At 39.3% G+C, this 23,026-nt stretch overlaps 2 protein-coding genes across 2 annotated transcripts in view; one reads left to right on the top strand and one right to left on the bottom strand.

The window, feature by feature from the left end:
* The window catches only part of ERCC8 (ERCC excision repair 8, CSA ubiquitin ligase complex subunit), a 29,708-nt gene extending 13,410 nt beyond the window's left edge, over nucleotides 1-16,298 (bottom strand). The window contains exons 1-7 of the mRNA XM_071425365.1: nucleotides 16,145-16,298; nucleotides 14,108-14,203; nucleotides 13,856-13,957; nucleotides 5,209-5,332; nucleotides 3,564-3,645; nucleotides 2,833-2,901; nucleotides 345-411 (exon numbers count right to left, since the gene is read on the bottom strand). Coding sequence (XP_071281466.1) covers nucleotides 345-411; nucleotides 2,833-2,901; nucleotides 3,564-3,645; nucleotides 5,209-5,332; nucleotides 13,856-13,957; nucleotides 14,108-14,203; nucleotides 16,145-16,221 — 617 coding nt within the window. The 5' untranslated portion in view covers nucleotides 16,222-16,298. The remainder of the gene's footprint in view (nucleotides 1-344; nucleotides 412-2,832; nucleotides 2,902-3,563; nucleotides 3,646-5,208; nucleotides 5,333-13,855; nucleotides 13,958-14,107; nucleotides 14,204-16,144) is intronic.
* Nucleotides 16,299-16,380: 82 nt separating this feature from the next.
* Nucleotides 16,381-23,026, top strand: part of NDUFAF2 (NADH:ubiquinone oxidoreductase complex assembly factor 2) — a 57,040-nt gene continuing 50,394 nt past the window's right edge. The window contains exon 1 of the mRNA XM_071425367.1: nucleotides 16,381-16,617. Within this exon, the coding sequence (XP_071281468.1) occupies nucleotides 16,491-16,617 (127 nt within the window). The 5' untranslated portion in view covers nucleotides 16,381-16,490. The remainder of the gene's footprint in view (nucleotides 16,618-23,026) is intronic.

Genomic DNA, 23,026 nt, shown 5'->3' with positions numbered 1-23,026 from the left:
GCTAATCATGTTTTACTTTATTACAACATGGATTAGCAATGTACACACTAATAAACAGTAAGAAGTGAGTATATCCTTAATATTCTACTATTTTCCTATACCAGTAGTTACAGGTAGTATTTCAAAACTCTGTACAAACTTGCTATAAAATAAGCATGACTTGTTGACAGCTCTTCAGGTTTTGTTTTTCTAGGGAAAAGCTATAAAATTGTGAACAGGTAAAAGTAAATGAAGAAAATTAACTCCAGAAGTGCATTTGAATTGAAGTAAGTATGCCTAAAGAATGTATAAAATTTTTACTGACCAATATTCCAGTGCATGTAACAGTTCAGCAACATCCTTACCTTCCTGTTGCCAAAACATATTCATGACGTGGGGACCAAGCTACTGCCAATACTTCTTGTCTGTGACCTAAGAATTACATGAAAAAGCTTATTATACACACCATTTTGTGTAAATAACTGAAAGTAAAAGCAAATATTTAGTTGTATAGGATTCACCAAGGCAGAATAATAATTCAAACTGTAACATCAATTTAAATTTTGTGAAACTATATTATTTTGGGACAGAAGTTATTTCTGTCTCTTCTTCTTCCCTGAATGGGATTGTAGTGAGCAGAAAGTGATACACATAGTATTACATGAGTATAATTTTTGATAATAAAGATGGTTTTACCTATGCAAAACACATTACAACTCAGTCACAGCTTTTTGTACAGCACTGGTATTTTCATACATGGAAGGAACTTTCCATTTATTTTTCTTCAAATCCTTTAATAATGTTAAATTTAAACTATACCTACCATACATACTTACAATTACAACTTTACTCGTTTTATCCTCTAAGAATTTTATCCTGAATTTGTGGTATTTTTTTCCCTTAACTATTAAAGTATCAATGAAGCTAGTGAAGGGTGTTGAACACAGGTCCTGCAAGGAAAGCTGAGGGAGCTGAGGGTTTTCAGTCTGGAGAAAAGGAGGTTTGAGGGGACCTTACTGCTCTCAAAAACCACCTGAAAAAAGCTGTAGCCAGGTGGGGGGTAAGTCTCCCAAGTAACATACAACAGGAGAGGAAGTGGCCTCAAGTTGCACAGTGGAGGTTTTGACTGATTGTTAGGAAAAATTCCCATACTTTACAAATAAAATTCTGGCAGGAACAGGTTGCCCAGGGCAGTGGTTAAGTCGCTACCCGTGAAGATATGCAAAAGATGTATAGATGTGCCACTTAGACATGTAATTCAGTGGTGGATTTGGCAATGCTGGACTCAACGATCTGAAAGGTCTTTTTGTATATATATATGAATGTACATGTTTTTTGGTTTTGTTTTTTTATACACACACATGCACACACCCACACTTTAAAACTTGGCAAGTTATGTTAAATAAGTACAGAAAATGGGAAGGATAAGATGTCCTAAATGGAAAGACTGCAATCATGCTTCACACCATAACAGAAACGTATTACTGAAAAATAAACTAAATCATAAAATACATTTTTGCTAATGCAGTTTAGAGGTGGTGTGAACCACCTTGTTCCTGGTGCATCTTCTAGTAGGTGCTTTCCCATTACCTGAATTAATCAAATCACTGTAATAACCAGGATAATAAGAAAAACCTCCAAGATAGAGGCATTACAGGATACACTTAGAAGGCTCAGAGCAGACAGATTTATTGGGATCCATTAATTAAACTACAGCCATGCATATACCTCCATTTCAGCTGCTAGAGTTAGCCTATGTGAAAATATCTGTACGTATGGTCAAGATTGCTTCAGTTCCGTAAGGAAGATTATCTCTAATAACATATTCTCCTTTCACTTATTCCTCCAATATTGCACTTGAGGTAACAGGCTATTACAGGCTGTGTACAAAGACACAATGGAGCTTGTTCCTGGAAAGCATTAACTCTTGTGTAAAAATTAAGAAGCCCTAACAAAACCAAACAGAATCTAGAGAACTGTTTTGGTCACTGCCCTGTCTGGAGCTCTTGGTTCTAGGAACAGAACATGAGATGCTTGTTCATAGAAGTTTAACAGCTTAAGCTCTGCATCACAAAAAAAATCACCTAGGCTCCTTTGAAACTTAGCTGACCAGTGAAGAAATAGAGCTGCATTTGCATATTGCTGTGTCTGAGTTAATGTTTCTCTACAGCTGAAGCATGAAGATTTGCTTCATGATTGCCTTCTCTTGAGCATGTGCATATATACTGACACTCCAGAAAGTACACATTAGAAAAGGGCCACCAAAGGCAAATTCTCACTGAGTGACAAAAGTAATGAATTATGGAACAATAAAACCTTACATTTAACTGAACTAGGAAAATAGAAATGATTTGGTAATATCCTTCTACAGAAAGGTTGTTCTACAGAAATGAGAAACTTCTGAACAAACCCATTCAAACATCTCCATGGGACACTTTCTTAAAAGCAATGAAATTTTCTTTTTGTTTCTTTTCTGGGGGGTGGTGGGGAGCTTCTCTTGTTTTACTTGGTTTTCTTTTTTAAAGACCATGTAAAACACAACTTGTTGACCCCATAACCCCCCAAATCAATGACTACATTTAACCATAAATAGTAATCAGTATTGATTAGACCATGAAAATGCCCTAACATCGGTAGTAACTGCTCATTGATTAATGTTTGTATTCTGCAATTCAGTAGCTCTAGAAAAACACCCAGAAGAACCTCTTGCCACTGTGTAACTTTCGCAACCGGCTACAAATAAATTAGTCCTGTTACTGACAAAGAATACATTGTATACAGTGTTTCTTTACAGGACTTGTTTTTACTCAAAGTAGTTATTGTTTAACATTTATGTTTCAGACTAAAAAGTACCCTGCAGAATGTGAGAACTGGATCCAGACTTCAAGTCACAGAGCTGTACTTTGGGGCTTTTGGTACCAACTGTAACAAGAGAAACAAAGACAGCTAAAAAACCTCCCAGCATCTGAAACAACAACAACAAAAAAATCTTAGCAATGACAAAAAAAAAAAAAAGAAAAATGCGAGCTGCATAACTGCTCATTCAGTCAGAGCAAGGCTTCTATTAATAAGATGCTTTATGCTTAATGCTTCTAATAATAGATTTACAATTTTAGTCCAAACAAATTTACCATGTAACAAACAAAATTTAGAAACTGGAAGTAAACAGGATCATACTTGGGAAACTTAAAAATATCTCCTCAAATATTTTTTTGCTAAACATAGTTAAATTGTATACATGTAAACAATAAACAGATCTATTTTCAAAATTTACTATATTTGGATCTAATAACCTTTAAAAGATAACTTATCTAATTAAAGAATCTAATTACAGCTATGAATTTTATCAGTAAGGAGAACTGATTGATGCATTATTTCAGAAGAACAAATATGATACTCTCATTGACATCATCCAACTAATGGACAGTATTTTATTGTACTAGTAAATTTACATCTTATCAAGACTTGATTTATGTAAAAATAAGACAGAGTAGGGGAAAAAACCCAACTGAAATATTACTTGCTTATTATTATAAACCTTATCTATTTCTATATATATCTGTTTCTTAAAAACAGATACATACCTGCTATTAAACAGTGCTTTGTAGCAATTGGAGACATATGATGGCTATAGACTGTTCCCTCAAAATGAAATATATCTGCAGGCTGATAATAAAAATATTAAATTAATTACAAAGCAAATATATTAGCAGAATGTAGATGCTCACCATTATTTTTCAAGTAACAGCTAAAAGTAAGACTAATACAAATATTACTATTTACATAGTAATGATAACTCTCCTGGTTAGAAGCCAGATAACACAAACATCACAGAGTAAGCCTGTTTCCAACAGCAGGACAGCACCAGAGCTCAGAGATGACCCAAAAGACAGACCAGGAAAACTGACAAATGAGAAGCATGAATAGAAATTATTACAGTTACCAAAAATTAATAAAGCTAGTAAGTAAACAAAAAGGTTATAATATGGAAATAGAGTCAACAGGAAGAAGGCACTTCAGACTAAGTTTAAAGACCCTTTTCATTCACAAATACCACACACTATCTTCAACTCCCAAAAAAATAAAATAGTTCCATATAAAACTATTATCTGCCTCATGACTCTTTAAAACCAATGGAACATATTTACTTTAATAAACTTTAATATTTACTTTAATAAGTACAATTTCTTCCAGGTAAACTGCTTTTTGTGTCTCATTCTAAAAAACTGTGTATGAAAAATCTCTTAAAACTGAGTTGTCTGTACTTTCAAAAACACCATTTAGTGGCAGAACAGGTCATTCAATAACTTTTATATGTACACTGTGTCTTTCAAGAGATGGTCACAAAACTATGTAACTATCTGGAAACTTAATTTCTTACCTTTAGCAACTGCAAACATAGCTTTATATCTTAAAAAAAAAAAAAAAGCAAAAGAAAGAAAACCAAACCAAACAAGCTAATTTTTTCCCTATAATGTCCCTAGAATGACAGACCTCTTTTCAAAAAAATATTTTGCCATGTGTGAAAATGCAGTCAAATTGTATCAATGTCAATTCCAAATCCTATGAATCAATGTAAATGTTCATAGGGAACATGACAAACCACAGCCATGAATTCATAGTTCAACACAAGATGCCAGGACTACTGAATCAAAGCAACATAAATTTCTAAATAATCTGTTTACCTTATTAATGTCAGTTACATTGGTTAGCATGGTTTTAATGGTTTCTCTCATTATCTACTGATTTTTAGAAATGGTGTTGATAGTGCTTACAACAGCAGAATTCTGGATCTGCATCCTGTAAGCCAAGACCACGAGTCCTTAAAAAGTACTGGTTATTAGATGCTGGTTATTAAAAATAAGTAGCCACTGCCATTAGACTCAACAATCCCCAAGAATGAACAGGAGACTAGACGTTGCTGGACAGGTTTACCCAGCAAAAATTCAACTAGCTGTATTCCTGTTCACTGCAAAAGCAGAAAGGAACTGTTCCAAGGGTTCCAGGCTCTCCTACAGTTTAGACATTCAGGTCTTCAGAAATGGGCAGGTACACATCAAGGTGTACACAAATGCCAGGACCACACCACCCTGCTGCTGCACCCACAGTTCTAACAGGTAGCTGCTTTTCATCTTCAGGATGCATAGTCCTGTTCACCTCTGTGAGAACTTCAGATACACAATAAATAATGTACACAAAGAAGGTTGCAATCTGTAGAAACTCTCTTACTTGTAAAGTGTTTGTATCCCATATTTTCAAGGTTTTATCAAATGAGCTCGATGTAAACATGCCAGTGTCATGAGGATACCACTGGACTGTCTCCACACTGAATTTATGTACATCAGGATGACTCCTAAAATCAAGGAAAACATTCCAACTGGTTAAGAGCTTTGATAATCATCTTGTGGTTGTCTTGGCATTTGATGACAAGTTGAAAACATAAACATTTTTCTTAATTTGTCCTGGGGTTTTCAAGAAGAACTGTATTTTTGTTGGCTTGATTTTCATTCAACTAATATTCATTACTTTGAAGAGTCTTCATTTCAAGAAACTACAGATCATTACCTTTTCAAAATATGGTAACTGTAGCATATCTCAAGATACTCATAAAGCATAAAAACTGTCTGTTGAAGTATTTAAGTTGCAATGTTTACAAATCTTATGTTAAATGTGATGGCTTAACACTACCAACCATTTATGCTTCTTAGAAATGGAGCCACTGAAAAATACAATCACACATACAATTCAAAAAATTCATTAGTATTAACAAATAATTACAGCTGCAAAGTTATTGGTAATTCCTGTCTGACAAAGTCACCAGAGAGCAGTCAGCTAAATTACTGAGTCATTTATATTTGCATTCAGAAATCAAAGAGGAAGAACAACAGGAAACTTTCAAATGAACTATGGATATTTAGAGACTGCAATACAATTAATAATTAACTGTGGCAGAAAGAACGGACAGCAGAGCCAATCTTGACAGCTCCAAGATACAGACTCAACTGACCAGGCTCTGAATAATGTATGTCATTCAAATACCTGGTAGATGACTCATATCTGAGCTGGATACACATGGATCCAGCTTCAGGGACCCAAAACTAGCTGTTTGCTTACTCTACCCTCTGCAGTGGGATGAGGGAGGGCATACAAATGGTGAAGGTGTGAAAAGTTGTGGATTGAGAAAAATACATTTTAGTAAGTGAAAGGGAACAAATCAAAACAAACTCTGTGAACCCAGGGAAAAAACAAACAAACAAAACAAACCTCCCACTGAAGGAATGTGCCCCCTGTTGATGGAGTGACAAAACTGTCTTTTGTTCCCTCAAGCCTAGAAATTTCTCTCCTGGATTAGATGAAAAAGCTACTTAATAGGCCTAGGGGACATCATCTCAAACTTAAGGATAGCTAATTGGACAGAAGCCAAAAAGTCCCACCTGGGCAATTTACTAAAAAAAGAAGTGAACAAAGAAGCTAATCACTATTGTGAGGTGAAGAAGAGCAAGAACCTCTTGCACCTGCCTCGGTTTTTCTCTATTTGTTATTTTGCCTTTTATTAAACCTTTTTGTTTCCAACACTGCAACAGAAGCCATCCTGCTGATTTCTAGGCCTCCAAGGGTAGCTAAGCTATCTTGGGTGTGTTATAGACCTCCAAGAGCTTATGAGACCTGGCTTGAAGAAGCTACTATAACACCCAACCAGTGAAGTGATGCAAAAGTAACCCCTTACCATAGGCTTGGATGGCTGCACATGGCATTTTACGGTACGGAATATCAGTATGTCTCTGGTCAATGTAGGTCAAGTCTTCCAGCTGTTTCCTCATAGCCTACCGTCCACCCCCTATGGGGGCAGTGAGGAATGGTGATAGCCTTGACACTACCAAGCACTGGTCAGCACTCCCTAAAACACCAGTGTGCTATCAAGACTGGTTACAAGTCTGAAGCATACTACTATACAAACTATGACAAAGGAAATTAAATCCATCCCAGCTAAATGCAGTACTTCTGGCAAAACTGCAGCTAGAAAAGGCTCCATGATATTTCATTACGTCAGCTCTTATCTTTGCATTGTTCTATCAAATGTCATAGCCTCCACAAGCAGTAAGTATTGCAGGGGTATCATTATGCAAACAGAGATGCAGATCTTCAATACTGCCACATAAAGAAGAGTATGCACTTCTCAGTGTACCTATGCCTGGCCTAAATTTGTCTACAGCAGCACTGCATAACACTACCTTTTAAAGGCAGGAGTGGATCATCACAAAGGAAAATCATCACCTTTCACCTCAGAAGGGGATTAAACTTCTCAATAGGCTGCTGACATCTCAATATGCTGAATTCAAAATAACTAAATGCATGACAACAGTCTTACACACTGTTGTAAGCTGTATGTCAAAGTGGATTATGCTGAAGGGAGAAAACCATACATACCTGCTCTTCTAAATATGAGTGTTGGCATACCTTTAAAATATCCCATCCAACTTGTGATTTGTCTTTGAACAGACCCAAACTCTCGACTGAAAGAGGGCCTTCAACTCAAAAGTGCTGAAGTGCCATTTTTAACAACTCAGCCTCAGCTGTTTATCGAACTGCCTCCTCACACTTATAACATTGGTTCCTCCTCAGTCAAGAATACAGGTCAACAGTAAATGTTATTTAACTCAACACAGTCTCTCAAATAAGTTGAACTGTTGATGCAGAATAAAGTTTCCACAATCCAATCAGCTCACTCACTGCTCCTGAAAGCCTCTTACACATGATGGACAGAATGGCTGCATAAACAAACCTCACTTCCTCTAGGCAAACCAGGAAGGATGTGACTGGTATCCTGGGAACAGGATGGGGAACTCTAAACAGCAAGACTCTGACTTATTAAGGAACAAAACTAGTCACAATAAATAGTGACTTAAATAAGCTGAAGCATCCTCTATGATCTTCCCTTTTGGCTTTCAGAACTAATCAATGGTTTCAAATGGATATATTACTTCAGTGGGAGGATGTTAATGAAAAAGACCATCAATGATCACAGATGCACTTAGCATAGTCCAAACCAACGTTTCTTTAGCACTTACTTCTATGCAAGCTCAACTATGGATGCACTGATGACAGCTACAATCACAAGGGAAGACAAAGAAACCATTACTCATTGAAATTTGAGAGGTAATTTGGGATAATACAACTGAATTTCAAAGGAATTCCAGCTCTGCTGGTACTTAGTCAATTTTACCTATGATTCCATCGGCAGCACAGCCACACCTTTTGTGTTAACAATAGACAATGCTTCACTATATGATATATACCCAGTCATTGCATTAGGATTAAACCACAACAGAACTATACTCATCCTCTGGAATATAGAGCATGGGCCTGAAAAGACAGAAATAAATGGAAGACTACTGATGCCAACATTGAATGAGGGCAACAAGGATACATTTGTGAATGTAACAATATCAAAACCTAAGTCATTTGTGGTGACACTGAGCAAAATATTTCTCATTTTGAGATTCATCCTAATGAAAACTTGGAAACCGTGTATATTGGTAAAGGATGGGCTTTCTATGACACCCTCTTGTGATTTTGTATTTCTGGACAACATTACTGTAGATACAAGTAATCAGTCTCATATTTGTGCTATAACTTTGCCAACATGTAATTTAAGTATGTAATTAAAGTTATTCAGCTCCTATTGTATCCTGTTAAAATATTAGAATCTAATTATACTCTGATTCAAGATTGCAGCCTACTCCCATTGGTATGAACCTCAGGCTGCTAAAGAAATTATAGCATGAAGACCTGAGCTGCTTGTTGAAAACAAATGCAAAAAAATGGACAACAGACTTTGTTTACTGTCCATCATGATGTGGAAGAAACAAATCACATGATGGAGTATGTGAATTAAGTGGTGGGACACCCTTTTTGGATGGTCACTAAAAGCTACCAGAATTCTCACCAGTGCTTCACCCTGTTGTCATGTTGTTGATAGTAACTCTTTTGCTTTTTGTTGTTATAATCATACTGTATGTTAAGATTTGGATATTTATGAAACAATTAGCCTGTTGGCTACCCTCAGTAATACCAGATAACCACACACTAGAAATATATTAGATGATCTGCACTGTATAAAAGTGTGAAACATCCTCAAACTCTATTTGGATATTGTGAAGTTTGAGTGACTAGTCATGGGTGGATTATGTGGAAAGATGGCTGGGGGTAAAATGGGAGGAAACTGAGAAGCTATATTCACATCCTAACAGAAGTTATAATGATACAGGAATTATAGGGTAAAGTGCAGTTGCTTCTTCTGGATGGAATGTGGTGAGCATGACTGAAAGCTATTCCACAATGATTCCCCATACAAAACAGCCTGCAACCTCAACCACCTGCTAAGGGGGATGAAATGGGAGTGGAGCCAAGACACCATGGCCAGGCACCATTGAAATCCCTGCAGGGAGGGGTACTTTGTATCTGATAAATCACATATCACCTGTTCCCCAAGGGAGAGAGTAGTAGATGTCTTGCCTTTGAACCAGCAACTGCGGTGAAATAGCTCTCCTTGGATGAAATTGGTTCATTATAATCTAACTGTAATTCTAATACAGACCCCCAACCCAAAGTTCAAAATCACGGAATATTCTCAGTTGGAAGGCAGACACAAGGATGATCAAATCCAACTCTTAAGTGAATGGCCCATACAGGAACCAAAACCACAACCCTGGCATTACTAGCACCATGATCTAATCAACTGAGCTAACCTCAAATTACCCACCTCCAGGGTAAGATCACCCTTCACTGAGCATGTGCTCTGCATTTTATTGACTGTAGCTCTAAGAGCAAAGGGAGAGAATTTTACACCATTTAGTCACAAAGGTACAATACATCAAGCTCCAAATAAACATAATGAAATAGTACAAAAGTAAGTCAAAAATTGCAAAGTTAGGGAAGATTCCATTGTAACTTTTGGGATCAGCCAACAAGGCAATCTGTCTTCGTCCCCAGAGGAATGCCTGTTAGTAAGAACCCTACTCTATATGCATTTTATTAGGGATTAAATCTTGTCTGTATATTGGTCTGAACATGTGTTCACAGTCAGAAACTATCACTGGCAGGCCTCAAACCTTAACCTGTCACAATTTTCTCTCATTAATAAATAATGTTATTCCATAGTTAGAGTGAGTCCTTCATGGACACTGCACACACTGGCAGTGGGTAATGTACTTGGATAAAGTGGGAAACCCCGCTGAGGGGGTCTCTCTTATGCTGTTGGTGTGTGTCCCTGAACAAGTCAGTTGAACCACCCTCTGATCCAGCAGGACTATTCAGTGAAGGGTCCCTATAAGAGGGTGCTGAGGGGCTGGTTGGACACAAAGGTCTCAGCTTTTCCAGGGCAGTGACAGACTAATCTAACACTAGGGGTTGAGGAAATCTTCCCTTTTCACATGACATCTTATAGTTCTGATTTCATCTGAGGTAATAAAACTTCCTGCTCACTTGGGTTGCTACAAAGCAAAAAAGACACCTTTAAGGAGAGTTAGCCTGAAGCCAGCACTGACAATACTAAGCAAGAGATATTGAGCAACTTTTGAGCTTAGTTTAATGACTTCTGCATTGCTCCTCCACCCCTGACGCATATCCTAGAATGGCCTGTCACTCTGGCACAGTGCTAAAAGTCAACAAATTTTTTGCCTCTATTCTTCAAGGAGGTGTGCTGGTTTTGGCTGGAGTAGAATCAATTTTTTTCACAGTGCCTAGCATGGGATACATTTTGGATTTGTGCTGAACAGAGTCAGTACATAGGGATGCTTTTGTTATTGCTGAGCAGGGCTTACAGAGAGCCAAGGCCTTTTCTGCTTTTCATACTGACATGCTGGTGAGGCAACTGGGAGTGCCTGGGAGGAGCCAGGACAGGTGACCCCAGCTGACCAAAGGGATATTCCAGACCATGTGACATCAAGCTCAGTATATAAAGCTGGGGGCAACAAGGAAAGAGGAGGAGACACATTTGGAATGATGGTATTTGTCTTCCCGAGTAACCATTATGCGTGATGGGGCTCTGCTTTCCTGGAGATGGCTGAAGAAGTGAATTAATTCTTTGGTCTGCTTGTGTTTCAGCTTTTGCTTGCTCTATAAAACTATCTCAACACAGGAGTTTTCTAGATTTTACCCTTCCGATTCTCTCCTTGGATCCCACTGGTAGGGGAATGAGCAAGCACCTATGCAGAACTTGGTTGCTGCCTGGAGTTAAACCATGGCAAGCAAAAAATCTTCAGTACCTGCAGAGCCAGGAAATCAAGCACGACTCAGAGTGAGCTTACTTCTGGAGAAGCATTTCCATGCACTGTGCAGGAAAATTTAAGCCTATGGAACTAATTATCTGGGTACAGTAACTAGAAGTGTACAACATTGGACTGTAATCAACTCTGCACAAGAACAATCAATTCTCCCATAATCCACAAGGCTGAGGAATGAACTAACAAACTCTTGAGTAGCTCTGCAGGAACCACCTTTGAACTAGCTAAGCTTAGTAGTGGCTACATGCCATTCAGCCTAGTTTCACATTTCAGGATGTACATCATTCCCAGTTCATTCCATATGAGGTAATTTCATCCATTACTCAAAATATCCCAGCCTTTTCTGCCAAAGACAAATACAAATAATTCTATGGATAATAGGTCACTGTCATTCATTCTTCCTAGACATGTTTTGAGTAGTAGAGACTGCCTTAAAGATAAGCATTATCTGCATATTATCTAGAAATGGTATTGTTTGTTTACACTCAAATGCCAGTTTTTGTCCCAGGTCAGCATGAAACATATGAAACCAGGTAAAGCTCTTTGTGCTGACTCCCAGGAAAAGTTTTATTTTTGTATTTGCAATAGTAGCCCTATATTCCAGACTTGAAACACAGGGTAAATCACAGCCTACCACCAGGAATTACCTCTTTTGTTGTTCTATACTACTGGATCTTCAGGAAGCCCAGTTCAGGTATTAAGAAGCAGCTTTAAAGGGCCTTTAGCAGGATATTCTTTAAGCAACTTTGAGACCAGACCTGTGTTCTGCCCTGCAATCTTGGACAACAGGGAAACTTTTCACACAACATCAGCACTATATCCCTCAAAGATAGGAGCTAGACAGTCAGAGGAAGGTGCTTCTGCAGTATAAATTCATATATTAAGTCAGAACTCTGAAAAATATTCAAAATATCTGAAGATATATATAAACAGTAGCTAATTAGTTAGCAAGTATTTAAAACATACTAGGAAGCTTAATGAATACCACAAACAAATAATTGAGGAAAGAAATCTACTAAGATTATTTAAGAATAATAATCATAAGCCTGTTATTTAGAGCAGTGCCACACAAAATCGAATTCTACTAACAAAATTCATGCCTTGAGTGGTAAGAAATAAAAGACCCAGCTATGCAAATTAACACCTACTCAAGAAACAGATAACCAACTAACCATACTCCTAAACAGAATCTTCAAGGATGGATTATTTCTACTGACCTAACTGAAGTTAATGATAGCCTGATTTTAACACAGATTTGATAGCTTTTACATTGTGCCTTCTTAGCATGAATTTCTTCAATTTGCTGCATCTGTTTCAGACTTCATCTCAGTTTTGAAATTTAGAGATGTACAGTCATTATATGTCCTTAACCACAATTTAAAATAATTTTGTGCAAGAAGCCCAGCGATCAGGACTTGTTCTGTTAGCTATGTTCTGTTAGCCTTTTTCTTTCCTATGATTCAAGATATTGTTCAGGCCTTTTATTGTTACAAATCTGTTCTGTTCTTGTATAGCTGACTCATGAAGCCTCTGACTCTTAGACCTCAAATAATTTGTAGACTGGGAAAAAATAAGGGGAAAATGCAGCTACCAATCTATTATGAAATAAAATATCTCTTACTGTGAGTCTTAGGTGAAGTTCTAACCTACTAGACAAGCCTTTATCCAAATAAAGGAAAAAACAGCTTTTGCTAGAAGACTTAATGTCTGTAATGGAAAAATTTGTACTGCCTGCAGGGACAGCCTGACAAATCAATAAAGGCTTAGGCTCTGTATAAAGATTGCACATAGCATGGTAGTACCCTGTTCTTTGGAAAAATACATCCCATTTTTTCAGTAGCACACCTGTCTCCATTCGAACATGTTCTTAAGAAGTTTTGTACAAATCACTTCTGTACCTGCTGAACACCTGATGAACTAGTAAAGCAGGAAAGAGAGAGAGGGGGAATAAAACAAAGAACTGCAAATAGGTGTTAGATTTTTCTCCAAACAGATGAAAAGGATTCTGCAAATAATTGCATAATAATCCTGCTTAAAAGTGCATTTACTCAAATATATGTATTATATATATTTGAGGAATACAGGGAGTATTTCTACAGCAGTACCAAAAGTTCTTTCTCAGTTGCTGGCTTAGAGGCATCAAATTTCAAAACATTAAGAAAACTCACAGGTCAGAAATTATGCGTTAGAGGAAGGTCTGGGTTTCTTTTTTTTTTCCCTGTCTTCTTTTTCTAGAGTTAAAATATGGGGTTAGAATACCCAGGTCTGCCTTCTTTTTGTGGTCTCTACAGCAATGTAAGACTGTCTAACTTTAGTTTCCATGTGAGTACAACTGATATCCTTCATTTTAACTTCTGAAATTGCTAGAGATTTGCTCAAACAATACCAGAGTCACTGTATATATATTGGAACTATTAGAGTAGACAAATCAAGAATAAAACAATTAGCTCCTGCTACTAGCCTTCAAAGATTTCTAGCAGTATTTTCTACAGTCTTTTTATCCTAAAAATAAAAACAGCCATTAATTTGCAAGTTTAATTCTAGCCACACAAGAACTACTTGTACTTTTAAAAGACTTTCAGAGTACTTACCTTCCAACTGAAAAAAGTGCCTTACATGTGTAACTTGGCTTCCTGCTCAAGTTTTCAAGGTCATAAAGTACAATAACGCCATCTGATCCACCAGATAACATGCTGAAAGTGTTAATGAAGCACAGAAGTTAAAACACTTATAATTGCAATATGCTCAATATAATGAACGTGTTCAACAAGACAACAAATCCATAGTACCCAAACACAATGAATTACTTATGGACATTTCTACCAACCAAAGTATATACTTACTATCTTCCCTCAACAGGCTCAATATCAAGGGTGTTGATACCGCTTCCGTGTATTCTTTCCACATCTCTATCTTTATTTAATTCCAAACTTAAAACCCTACCCACAACAAAAAGGAAGAAAGAGAGATGAAAAACATGTTATTAGGAAAAAAAATGTTATTATGTAGCTCTGAACAGCTGAACCTAATTTCATGCTCCTTCAATGCATTTAATTTATTCTTGCCAATTTTTGCAAAACTACACAATACAGAGATAGAAATAAGTCTTGTGAAGTTGGCAGAAAAAAATACTTTGTTGTTTGGAAGGTAAGAGAGAAATAAGTACAAAAAACGGGCTCAAAAAAAAGGCAGAACTGCATTTTTGGTCAACATATTAAACAAAACCTGGAATGTAATTTGAAAACACTAACACAAAGAAACATTAAGAAGCTTGTAATCACCACGCATACTGGCTACTTTCAAGCTTCATCATGTAGCATCCTTTCAGGCTTCATCCTGCTTGAAACTACGGACACCTAGTGGACAAAGTAATTTAGTTTACCAAGTTTAGAGTATTTCCTTTAATGAAATGAAGTTTGTATGCAACATTTTCTGAAATACTAAATAAAAACTAGGCAACCCCCAATGATGAAGCTTCCATGACAATATTTTCTGACCTGCAATTCTTAGCTTGTATTTTTGAATATGTTAATATTGCATAGTCAAAAAAGAGATATTCTGCTTCATTAAGTCATACTACCTGATAGAAAATTTAACCTTGCAACACAATCAGAGCCTTCTACAGCACCATTTAGCAAAGCTCAACACCACCACAACAAAAATATAACTAGGTAAGTAAGTGAAAAGCTGTGAGGCAGAGTGCCCCTACTCAGCTTCAGCTCAAGGGGCAAAAAATCCTGATGTGAGAACCTTAGGCTGCTACAGGCAGGCCCCCATCATCATGTCTGTAGACATGCTATAAAAGCAGCAAATCATTTAAGCTCTCTTAAACTATGTGAAACATAGTTATGCAAGAATTCACCTAAAATAAGAATTCTGACATATACAAGACACCCAATTTAAAACCTTTGAGTTCCAGATGGAATTTCAGGAAGCTAGAAATCCCCCTGTGGAAATGTGTTGAAATATATGACTTCAAAATGCAGCTATAAATAAAATCCATTTAAGACTACCTTTTTTTTTTTTTTTTAAGTCAAAATAAAAAAGTTCAGGAAGGGAAATGCTACGCAGACAATTGTCCAAGAAAGGTTAAGTTCGTCCGGTGGGTTACTGTTCTTAACACTGAATGCTACATGCGGGCTGAGGGCACAGAGGGACATGACTATGTTGTCAAAATGCACCCAGAAACAAGCTTCCTGAGCTACCAAAATTAATTTCAATTTTAAATACTTTTTTACAATGATACAGCGTCATAAATCCATAAATCGCCACCATAAACGCAGAAGTTGTGGAACTAAACTAAGATAGGCTTTATTTGATTTATCTTGAAATACATCTGCAAAGTAGATTCTCCGGTATTGAAAAAATCTTACATTATAATCTCTAGCACGAATATTAACAAATCCGTGTATGCTGCCACCACTTCCCCCAAAAACTGCTAAGAAACCCCCTACACCTGATTCTTCTTCAACCTGCCAAAAGGCCGGGTTTGGGAAAAGGAAGGACGAGCAGAGGAGGGCACAAACATGTGTTTGTTCCAAGCGGAGCACAGCCGCACGCAGTTCGAGCCCCTGGAGGAGCCGCGCCGACCGCACGGGCGGTAACTCCGCGGTGCGGGGAGCGAGGCACAGCTTACTGCGCTGTGCACACTCCGCCCAGGGCTGAGCACACCGTACACAAACACCAGGCCTGCCGACCCACGGCGGCAGCTCCCCCGCCCCGGCCGCCGCGCACACGGGGGCTGCTGCAGCGCAGCCCCTCACCCCGCCCCGGGCCGCCCCACTGCGGGCCGGGCCAAGCGAGGCTCCGCGGCAGGGCGGAGCCAGGAGCTGCCGCTCCGGGGCCTCCCCGCGCAGGGACACCCGCCCCGGCCCCGCTACCTCCGGGTGCGCTCGGCCCGGCGCAGCCGCGCGGGGTCGTCCAGCCCGGCCTGGCGAGCAGCCATGAGCCCCAACATGGCGGGAGCGCCCGACCCGCTCTGCGCCGCGCCGCCATCTTGTGGCGGGCGCGGCCGGGATTGGCTCGGGGCGGGCTGGCCCGCGCCAATGGCCAGCGGCGTTGCTGGCGCGCCCGGCGCCCATAGGCGGGATCGGCCGCGCGGGGCGGGGCGGCGCTGCGCAGCGGCGGGCGCGAGGCGGCGGGGGCGGGACGCAGCGCGCCCTCCGTGTTCCCGTGTCCCGGTGTCCGTGGGCGGTGGTGCCGCGGCCTTCCCGTCGGGATCCCGGCATGAGCCGCGCCTGGCAGGCTCTCCGCGCTCTGCGGTTGCGGCTCGTGGGGCCTGCCAAGGAGCTGGTGGGCACCGACCAGTTTGGCAACAAGTACTACCGGGTGCCCAAGTACGAGAGCCGCGCAGGTACGCACCGGGGCGGCGGCGGCTGGCGGGTCCGCGGGGAGCCGTGCGCTGCGCCCCTGAGCGGCCCCTCACCCACCCGCCGCTGTCCGCAGCCGGCGGGGCGGCTGGACGGCGGCTGATAAAAAATTATAGCGGCTGAACAGTAGCGGGAAGGAAAGTGCCGCGCTTCGGGAAACACGTGCGGGTTTCTGGTGCTCTAATGCCAGAAAAACCATAAAGCCACTCACTGGAGGGTTTCAGAGCGCAGCCTGTACTAGGTAGGTAGGCAGCAATTATTTGCTCTTCTTGGTAATTCGGAGCGCTTCTGCATAAGCTTTTAAAAGCTAGAGTCCAGAGGTGGGCAGTAGAGCAGGGGCGGGGTCTGGAGCACAACCTCCTCCTGTGAGGAGCAGCTGAGGGAGCTGGGGGTGTTTATCCTGGAGAAAAGGAGGCTCAGGGGAGACCTTATCACTCTCTACCACTGCCTGACAGAAGGGTGTAGCCAGGAGTTGGCCTGTCTTAGGCAACCCGTGACATAACCAGAAGAAATTCCCTCAAATTGCACCAGTGCAGGTTCATGATGGCCAACAGGAAGAATTTCTCCATGGAAAGGGCTGTTAAATATTGAGACGGCCTGTCCAGGGAAGAGGTGGTGTCACCATCCCTGAAATTCTTCACAAAACCACTGGACATGGCACTTAGTACTAGGGTTTAGTTGACATGGTGGTGTTTGGTCTTAAGTTGTGCATGGTGATCTCAGATATCTTTTCCAACTTAACTGGTTATGTAATTCTGTGAAATTAATTCTTACATGTACATTTATCCCACTCCTGTAGAAAATACTTTTCTAGGTTTCTGCCCGTGTTCCAGGAGTTTGGATGCCCTTATTCTGTATGTAAATAGAGAATAGGAGAGTTTGTATGGGAAGTAACACTGCTGTGATTTTGTGAAAATACTACTTTTTACTACAGAAAATTCTGATTTTTTTTCTGTATATTTGTCACTCGTTCTGTATATTTGTCACTTGCTTTAGCTTGTTCTAAAAAATCTTAAGCATTCAGCATCAGTAGAATGACAGAATTCTGAAAGAAATAAGCATGCCTTCTGCTAACAAAGAAGAAATTGCTGTGATTTTTGTTTTTAAGGAAAGTGTTCAAATGTTGCTTTTTCTGTAGCACAGCATGTAACAAAGTATTGTGCTACTACAAATTTCATTTCTGTGACCTCTTAATTTGGATACCCATTTTCTTCCTCCATTTCCAGTTGAAATGACAGACTGTCATCCATTTTCCCTACAAAATGGACTGCCTTGTGAATGTTCATTATTGTTTTAAGATATAGTGCTCCCTGACCTTTGTTGTTTGGGGTTACTTGGGTGTAGGAGATTGTATTTCCCCTCACACTGGTGACTCATTTCCACTGTAATTTATGCCTTTACTTCTGTGAATGGCCATCCTTGTGGTGCCAGTATAGAAAAGATAAGAGGTTTCATCTATTCCAGATCAGGAGAGTATGCCAGTTCTCCCTCAGGCTTGTGGCTGAGGAGAAAAATCATTCTGACACTAGTGAAGTGATTACAGATGATTGCAACCACTGCCGTGGGTGGTGGTAACCAACTGCCTCTCACAACATTTTTGAGCAGCATCCTGTGCTCTACAAACAGCGTCACACCTGGTATTTGTGGGCTTTAATAACTTTGTGAAGGAGTTTAAGGATATGGATTGCAAAGGTAATAGAGATTGAGGAAGGTCTATAGAAAGTAGAATTAAAATATACACCAAAAATTTCTGACGGTTTCTTTTTATAAGAAACTAGGAATTAAAAAGTGCTAAGAAAGCAATGCTCTCTTTTCAAGTGTTGGGCAGCATTATTTGTAGTACATTATATAATTCATATATATGAATGCATATATAATTCATAGCTCACCCAGTGTCCTAACCATATAGAGACCAGTGCAGGATAGGAACAACACTAGAAAGAAAACGAGTTGTAGATGAGACCAGTGAGCTGTTGTGTGCAGGTTTCACTGCAAGGTCACTGCAGTGTGTCTGCAGTGTGCTTTGCTCTCTGCCCTATGGATTTAGGGAGGACTGAGCAGGTCTATTACAGTGCCAGGCCTGATGTGCTTGATCACTTTGTACTGTACTGGATTTTGATCCAATATATTGCAGAGTTTGCAAACCAGGCAGGTCTTGCTTTCTCTCTCTTCACTTAGACTGGGTAGGTCTATCAGGACAGGCTGGGCTTTGTTTCAGACCAACATCCCACCTTAAGCTGGAGGTGAGAGTAAATAGTGTAGGTAGTGTCTGTGCCACCTCCTGCTTTGATCAAAAGCCATCTGACACCTTTCTTTTGGCCTGCCCTGGTCTTTGGCAGGGTTTTGGAACAGAAATAGTAGACAGTGTGATGCAAAGAATTAATGTTTTCTTTCTGTCTGTTGTGAATTCTGCTCTTCTACATTGAGTTCAGGGTCCAAAACACTTTTGGAACCTGAGTCCTTGTCTGTAGTAGGGGACAGTAGGAGCAGGTCAATGTATACAAGTAGTTGATGTTGAGTTTCCTAAGTGGTTGATGTTGTGTTTCCTTATACCTCCATCATCTGTGATTAAGAGAGTTTGCTTCTGAAATTTAGTCTGTTTTCCAGGACTGAATATCTGCAATATAGACTTCGGAGATGTCAAAGGGGTACAAAATTTTTAGGTATATGCTGCAAGTATGGCTTTCACATTGCCACAGCACCTAATACGCTGTTATTTTTTGAAATGTTTTACGAATGAGGGTCTTCTTTAAAAAAAGCAAGTTATGCACTCAAAAAACTACTTTGAAATCCAAGTCAGCATGTGGTAAATAAAGGCAGCACAGGATTAACAAAACTACTCTTGCTTTGGTTCAAGTTCCTACAGTAGATGTAGTCTCACCAATATCCTAAGGTCTTGGATGTCCAGGTCAAACTCAAGGTGTAGCAACTTTACCCTGAGACCACCTTTACCTCTGTCATCATTGGAAAGTTACCTCAAGTTCCTGATTTTGCCTGTCTGTGAGTAATTAGGTTCTTAGATGAGCCAGCAACTTGAATAGGTTTTGTTGGGATGAAGGGAATAATTGTGGAGATTAAAGAAGTGTCAATGATGTGCAAGTACTGATTTAACATGTGTTTTGCCTTCGTTAAAAATGTTTTAATGAGTAATAGCAAAAATATATGAGTTTGCAAGAGTATTGTATTTCTCTGGGGTGAATATAGAAAGGATTGGCCTTCAGAAGTAGAGGGGAAGAATGATGTAAAGTAATGCTGTTTCAGTCTGGTTGTCTTATTTCTCTTGAAAGAGAGAAAGTGGATGTTCAAAGTCCCTAGACTGTAAGAGTAAGAAGTCATTAGATTCAGTAAAGAAAATAATGGTTAGAAATAGAAAAAGAGTTAAGAAAAATTTGAGTGCCAGTATAGAGGGAAAAGATCCTAAAAAAGTAACCTTACTGCCAACAGGAATATGGGAGAATTCAAAATTAGAGTAGTTAATTTCCTGAAAGCATGAAACTTGAGACAAGGTACACTGTTTACTGTTTGTCAAGAACTTTTTTTTTTCAAATGGGGAAGAACCTATCATCTTGACATAGTAAGATGAGCTTATGTGAATGTAAAGATGGTTCTGTATTTAATGACATTCTGTAAGTGGTGGGTTTTTACAAGATGATCCTAAAGTGATGACAGTGATAAAATCCAACTATACCAAGCTTGTCATGAGAGGAACATCCAGCATAACTCATTAACTCTGAGATGACTCTTCAGTTGGTTATAATAAAAGATAGGAATAGATGACTGAGTAGTAGTGATCAATGACTCATTTCAGTATCTTGGACAAGTACTTCACTAAACAGACTAGACTTATCAGTGTAAGTAATTTGTTTTTCTTTTATAACATACTGCCAGGCCATTGCCATAGCTTTGGTACATGATTAATTGTTCTTGCAGTAGAACATGGAGTGGGACGTAGAGTGTTCATATATTTTTAATTGAAAAACAAATTCCTCATACAATTTATGCATTTATTACAACCAAATATGTCTTGCTGGAAATAGCTGATTCTATTTTCCATTGAAAATAATTTATAAAGACTCTTAATAACCATTTTAGTTTAAAAATGCAGGAAGATAAGGGGCTGGTATGATTTTTTCATCAAGATCTGGTATATGATTTTTTCATCAAAAGGCTGAGCAGGTTATATTTGCACATTTTAAATATATTCATTTGCACTCATGTATTGTAATTATTAAGAGTTAAAATGAGCACTGTAAAGTACCACCATATGCAAATTTTATAAGAACAGTGGGTTATCGTCAAGAAGTCAGCTTATTTCATAGATGATGTAGGAGTGTTAAAAGTTCTCTTTGTGGGAGCAGCAGACTCAAGTTTGTTTTGATTTGGACTATCAGCTTACCAGAATTGCTGGAAAAAGCAGGAAGCATTCTGTTTTCCATAGGTTTTTATGTGTTGCATAAGCTCTGAATTAGGGGCCATATGTGGCCTAAGCTTCTGATGCTATGAGCTAAAGTTTCTCAGTAGTCTTATCAAGTACCATTGAGAAATACATGTGGGCATTACCAAGTTTCAGTGGTAAATTTTGTTGCTAATAATTGAATACAAGCGCTGACTTCTGTGGGAAACATTTTCTTCATGTGAAGTGCCCACTCACATTTGCATAAGCCTGTATCTTGTGCAGTAAATTCTCAACAAACCAAAAATGTGTAAATAATTAAGAACCTATATAAGGAAAAGCACTAAGTATTCAGTTGCATTATATATATGTATAAATTGTCCTATATCTGATTGAATCCAGTCTTCAGTAGAGGTATGTACATTTTTAATGAAAGTTAGAAAGATTTAAGGTTCTGTTGAGACTAAAGGAATCCTCCATGATAGTTTTAGTTGCTCCTTGTTTTCTGTTTTAGGTAGTGGCCTGTCACCTTCCTTTGCATCAGGAGTTTAGAGTAGAATTTCTACTTTCTTTCAGAATCTTTTATAAAATACAGCTTTTTATTGAAGGCTAGACTGAAACTTTCCTGTAATGCTTTATGATGAATGGCAGAGACTGGAAGAAGCAACAAATCTCCAAAGCATATCTTCAGAGATAAAAGCTATGGTTTTCTTCTGAGTCTGAATGTTAGTTTCCTCGCTAACAGGAATGAAGTCTGAGGAAGAGACAGAAACTGTCGTGATTGTATGAAGCATTTGTAAGCTGATTATTGAGAACTGCAGATAATTCTACATCATATTACTGAACATAAAAAGTAGTTTCTCAAGTTAGCTTTTCAAATGTTGGTGGAAACCTAATAAATTTTAGTTTTACATGTCTAATGTTAAAATACTAATGAAACACAGAATTTGAATATTCATTAATGAGTAGAAAAACAAATTTTAGACTATTTAATTATCTTGGTTATGGAAATAATTCTATGGAGAAAGTGAGAGTTTGTTTGTTTTTTCTTTCCATGTACAGACTCACCACAGCAATGCCTGTCAGTTAGAGGTTTGTCCAGGTGGTGGCAACATTGTTTCAAAAACAGAGCAGCAAGTACTGACAGCTGTCTTGAGTATTCCTTTATGGAGAGATTTTAGAATGCACAAACAGAGTTCTAAAATAATTGCGTGTATGTGTGTTTGTAAAGAAGTAAAACTTGCACTGCTGACTGCTAATTTCTAGGGCAGTAATTCTGGAATGACAAAAGAGTTTTTCAATCTGGGTGATTCATTATGTAGCAAAGCAATTACACTTTGGAGAGCTCATTGCAGATTATGAAAGCATTAATATTTGAAAAACCCATCTTTCTTTGTGGATATAGAATCATAAAGGTATGAAAAAGACTTTTAAAACTTTTAAAGAGGTACAGTAAAAGACTTTTATAACCTATGACCAAACACCACCATGTCAACTAAACCATGGCAGTAACTGCCGCGTCCAGTGGTTTTGTGTAAAGTTTCAGGGATGGTGACATGACCTCTTTCCCTGGACAGGCCATTCCAATGTTTAACAGCACTTTCCATGGAGAAATTCTTCCTGTCGTCCATCCTCAACCTCCCCTGGTGCAACTTGGGGCTGTTTCCTCTAGTGGTGTCATTACACTGGCTACACCCTTCTGCCAGGCAGTCGTGGAGCGATAAGGTCACCCCTGAGCCTCCTCTTCTCCAGGATAAACACCCCCAGCTCCCTCAGCTGCTCCTCACAGCACTTGTGCTCCAGCCCCTGCCCCAGCTCCATTGCCCTTCTCTGGACTCTCTCCAGCCCCTCAGTGCCTTTCCTGCAGTGAGGGCCCAGAGCTGGACCCAGCACTGGAGGTGAGGCCTCAGCAGTGCCCAGCACAGGGGGACAATCCCTGCCCTGGCCCTGCTGGCCACAGCATTGCTGATCCAGGCCAGGATGCCATTGGCCTTCTTGGC

The sequence above is a fragment of the Agelaius tricolor genome, unplaced genomic scaffold, assembly GCF_023055355.1.
Source record: "Agelaius tricolor isolate 1412-34295 unplaced genomic scaffold, bAgeTri1.0.p SCAF_4, whole genome shotgun sequence".
Taxonomy (NCBI): Eukaryota; Metazoa; Chordata; class Aves; order Passeriformes; family Icteridae; genus Agelaius; species Agelaius tricolor.
The sequence above is the reverse complement of the archived record's forward strand: the minus strand, read 5'-3'. Positions and strand labels throughout refer to the sequence as shown.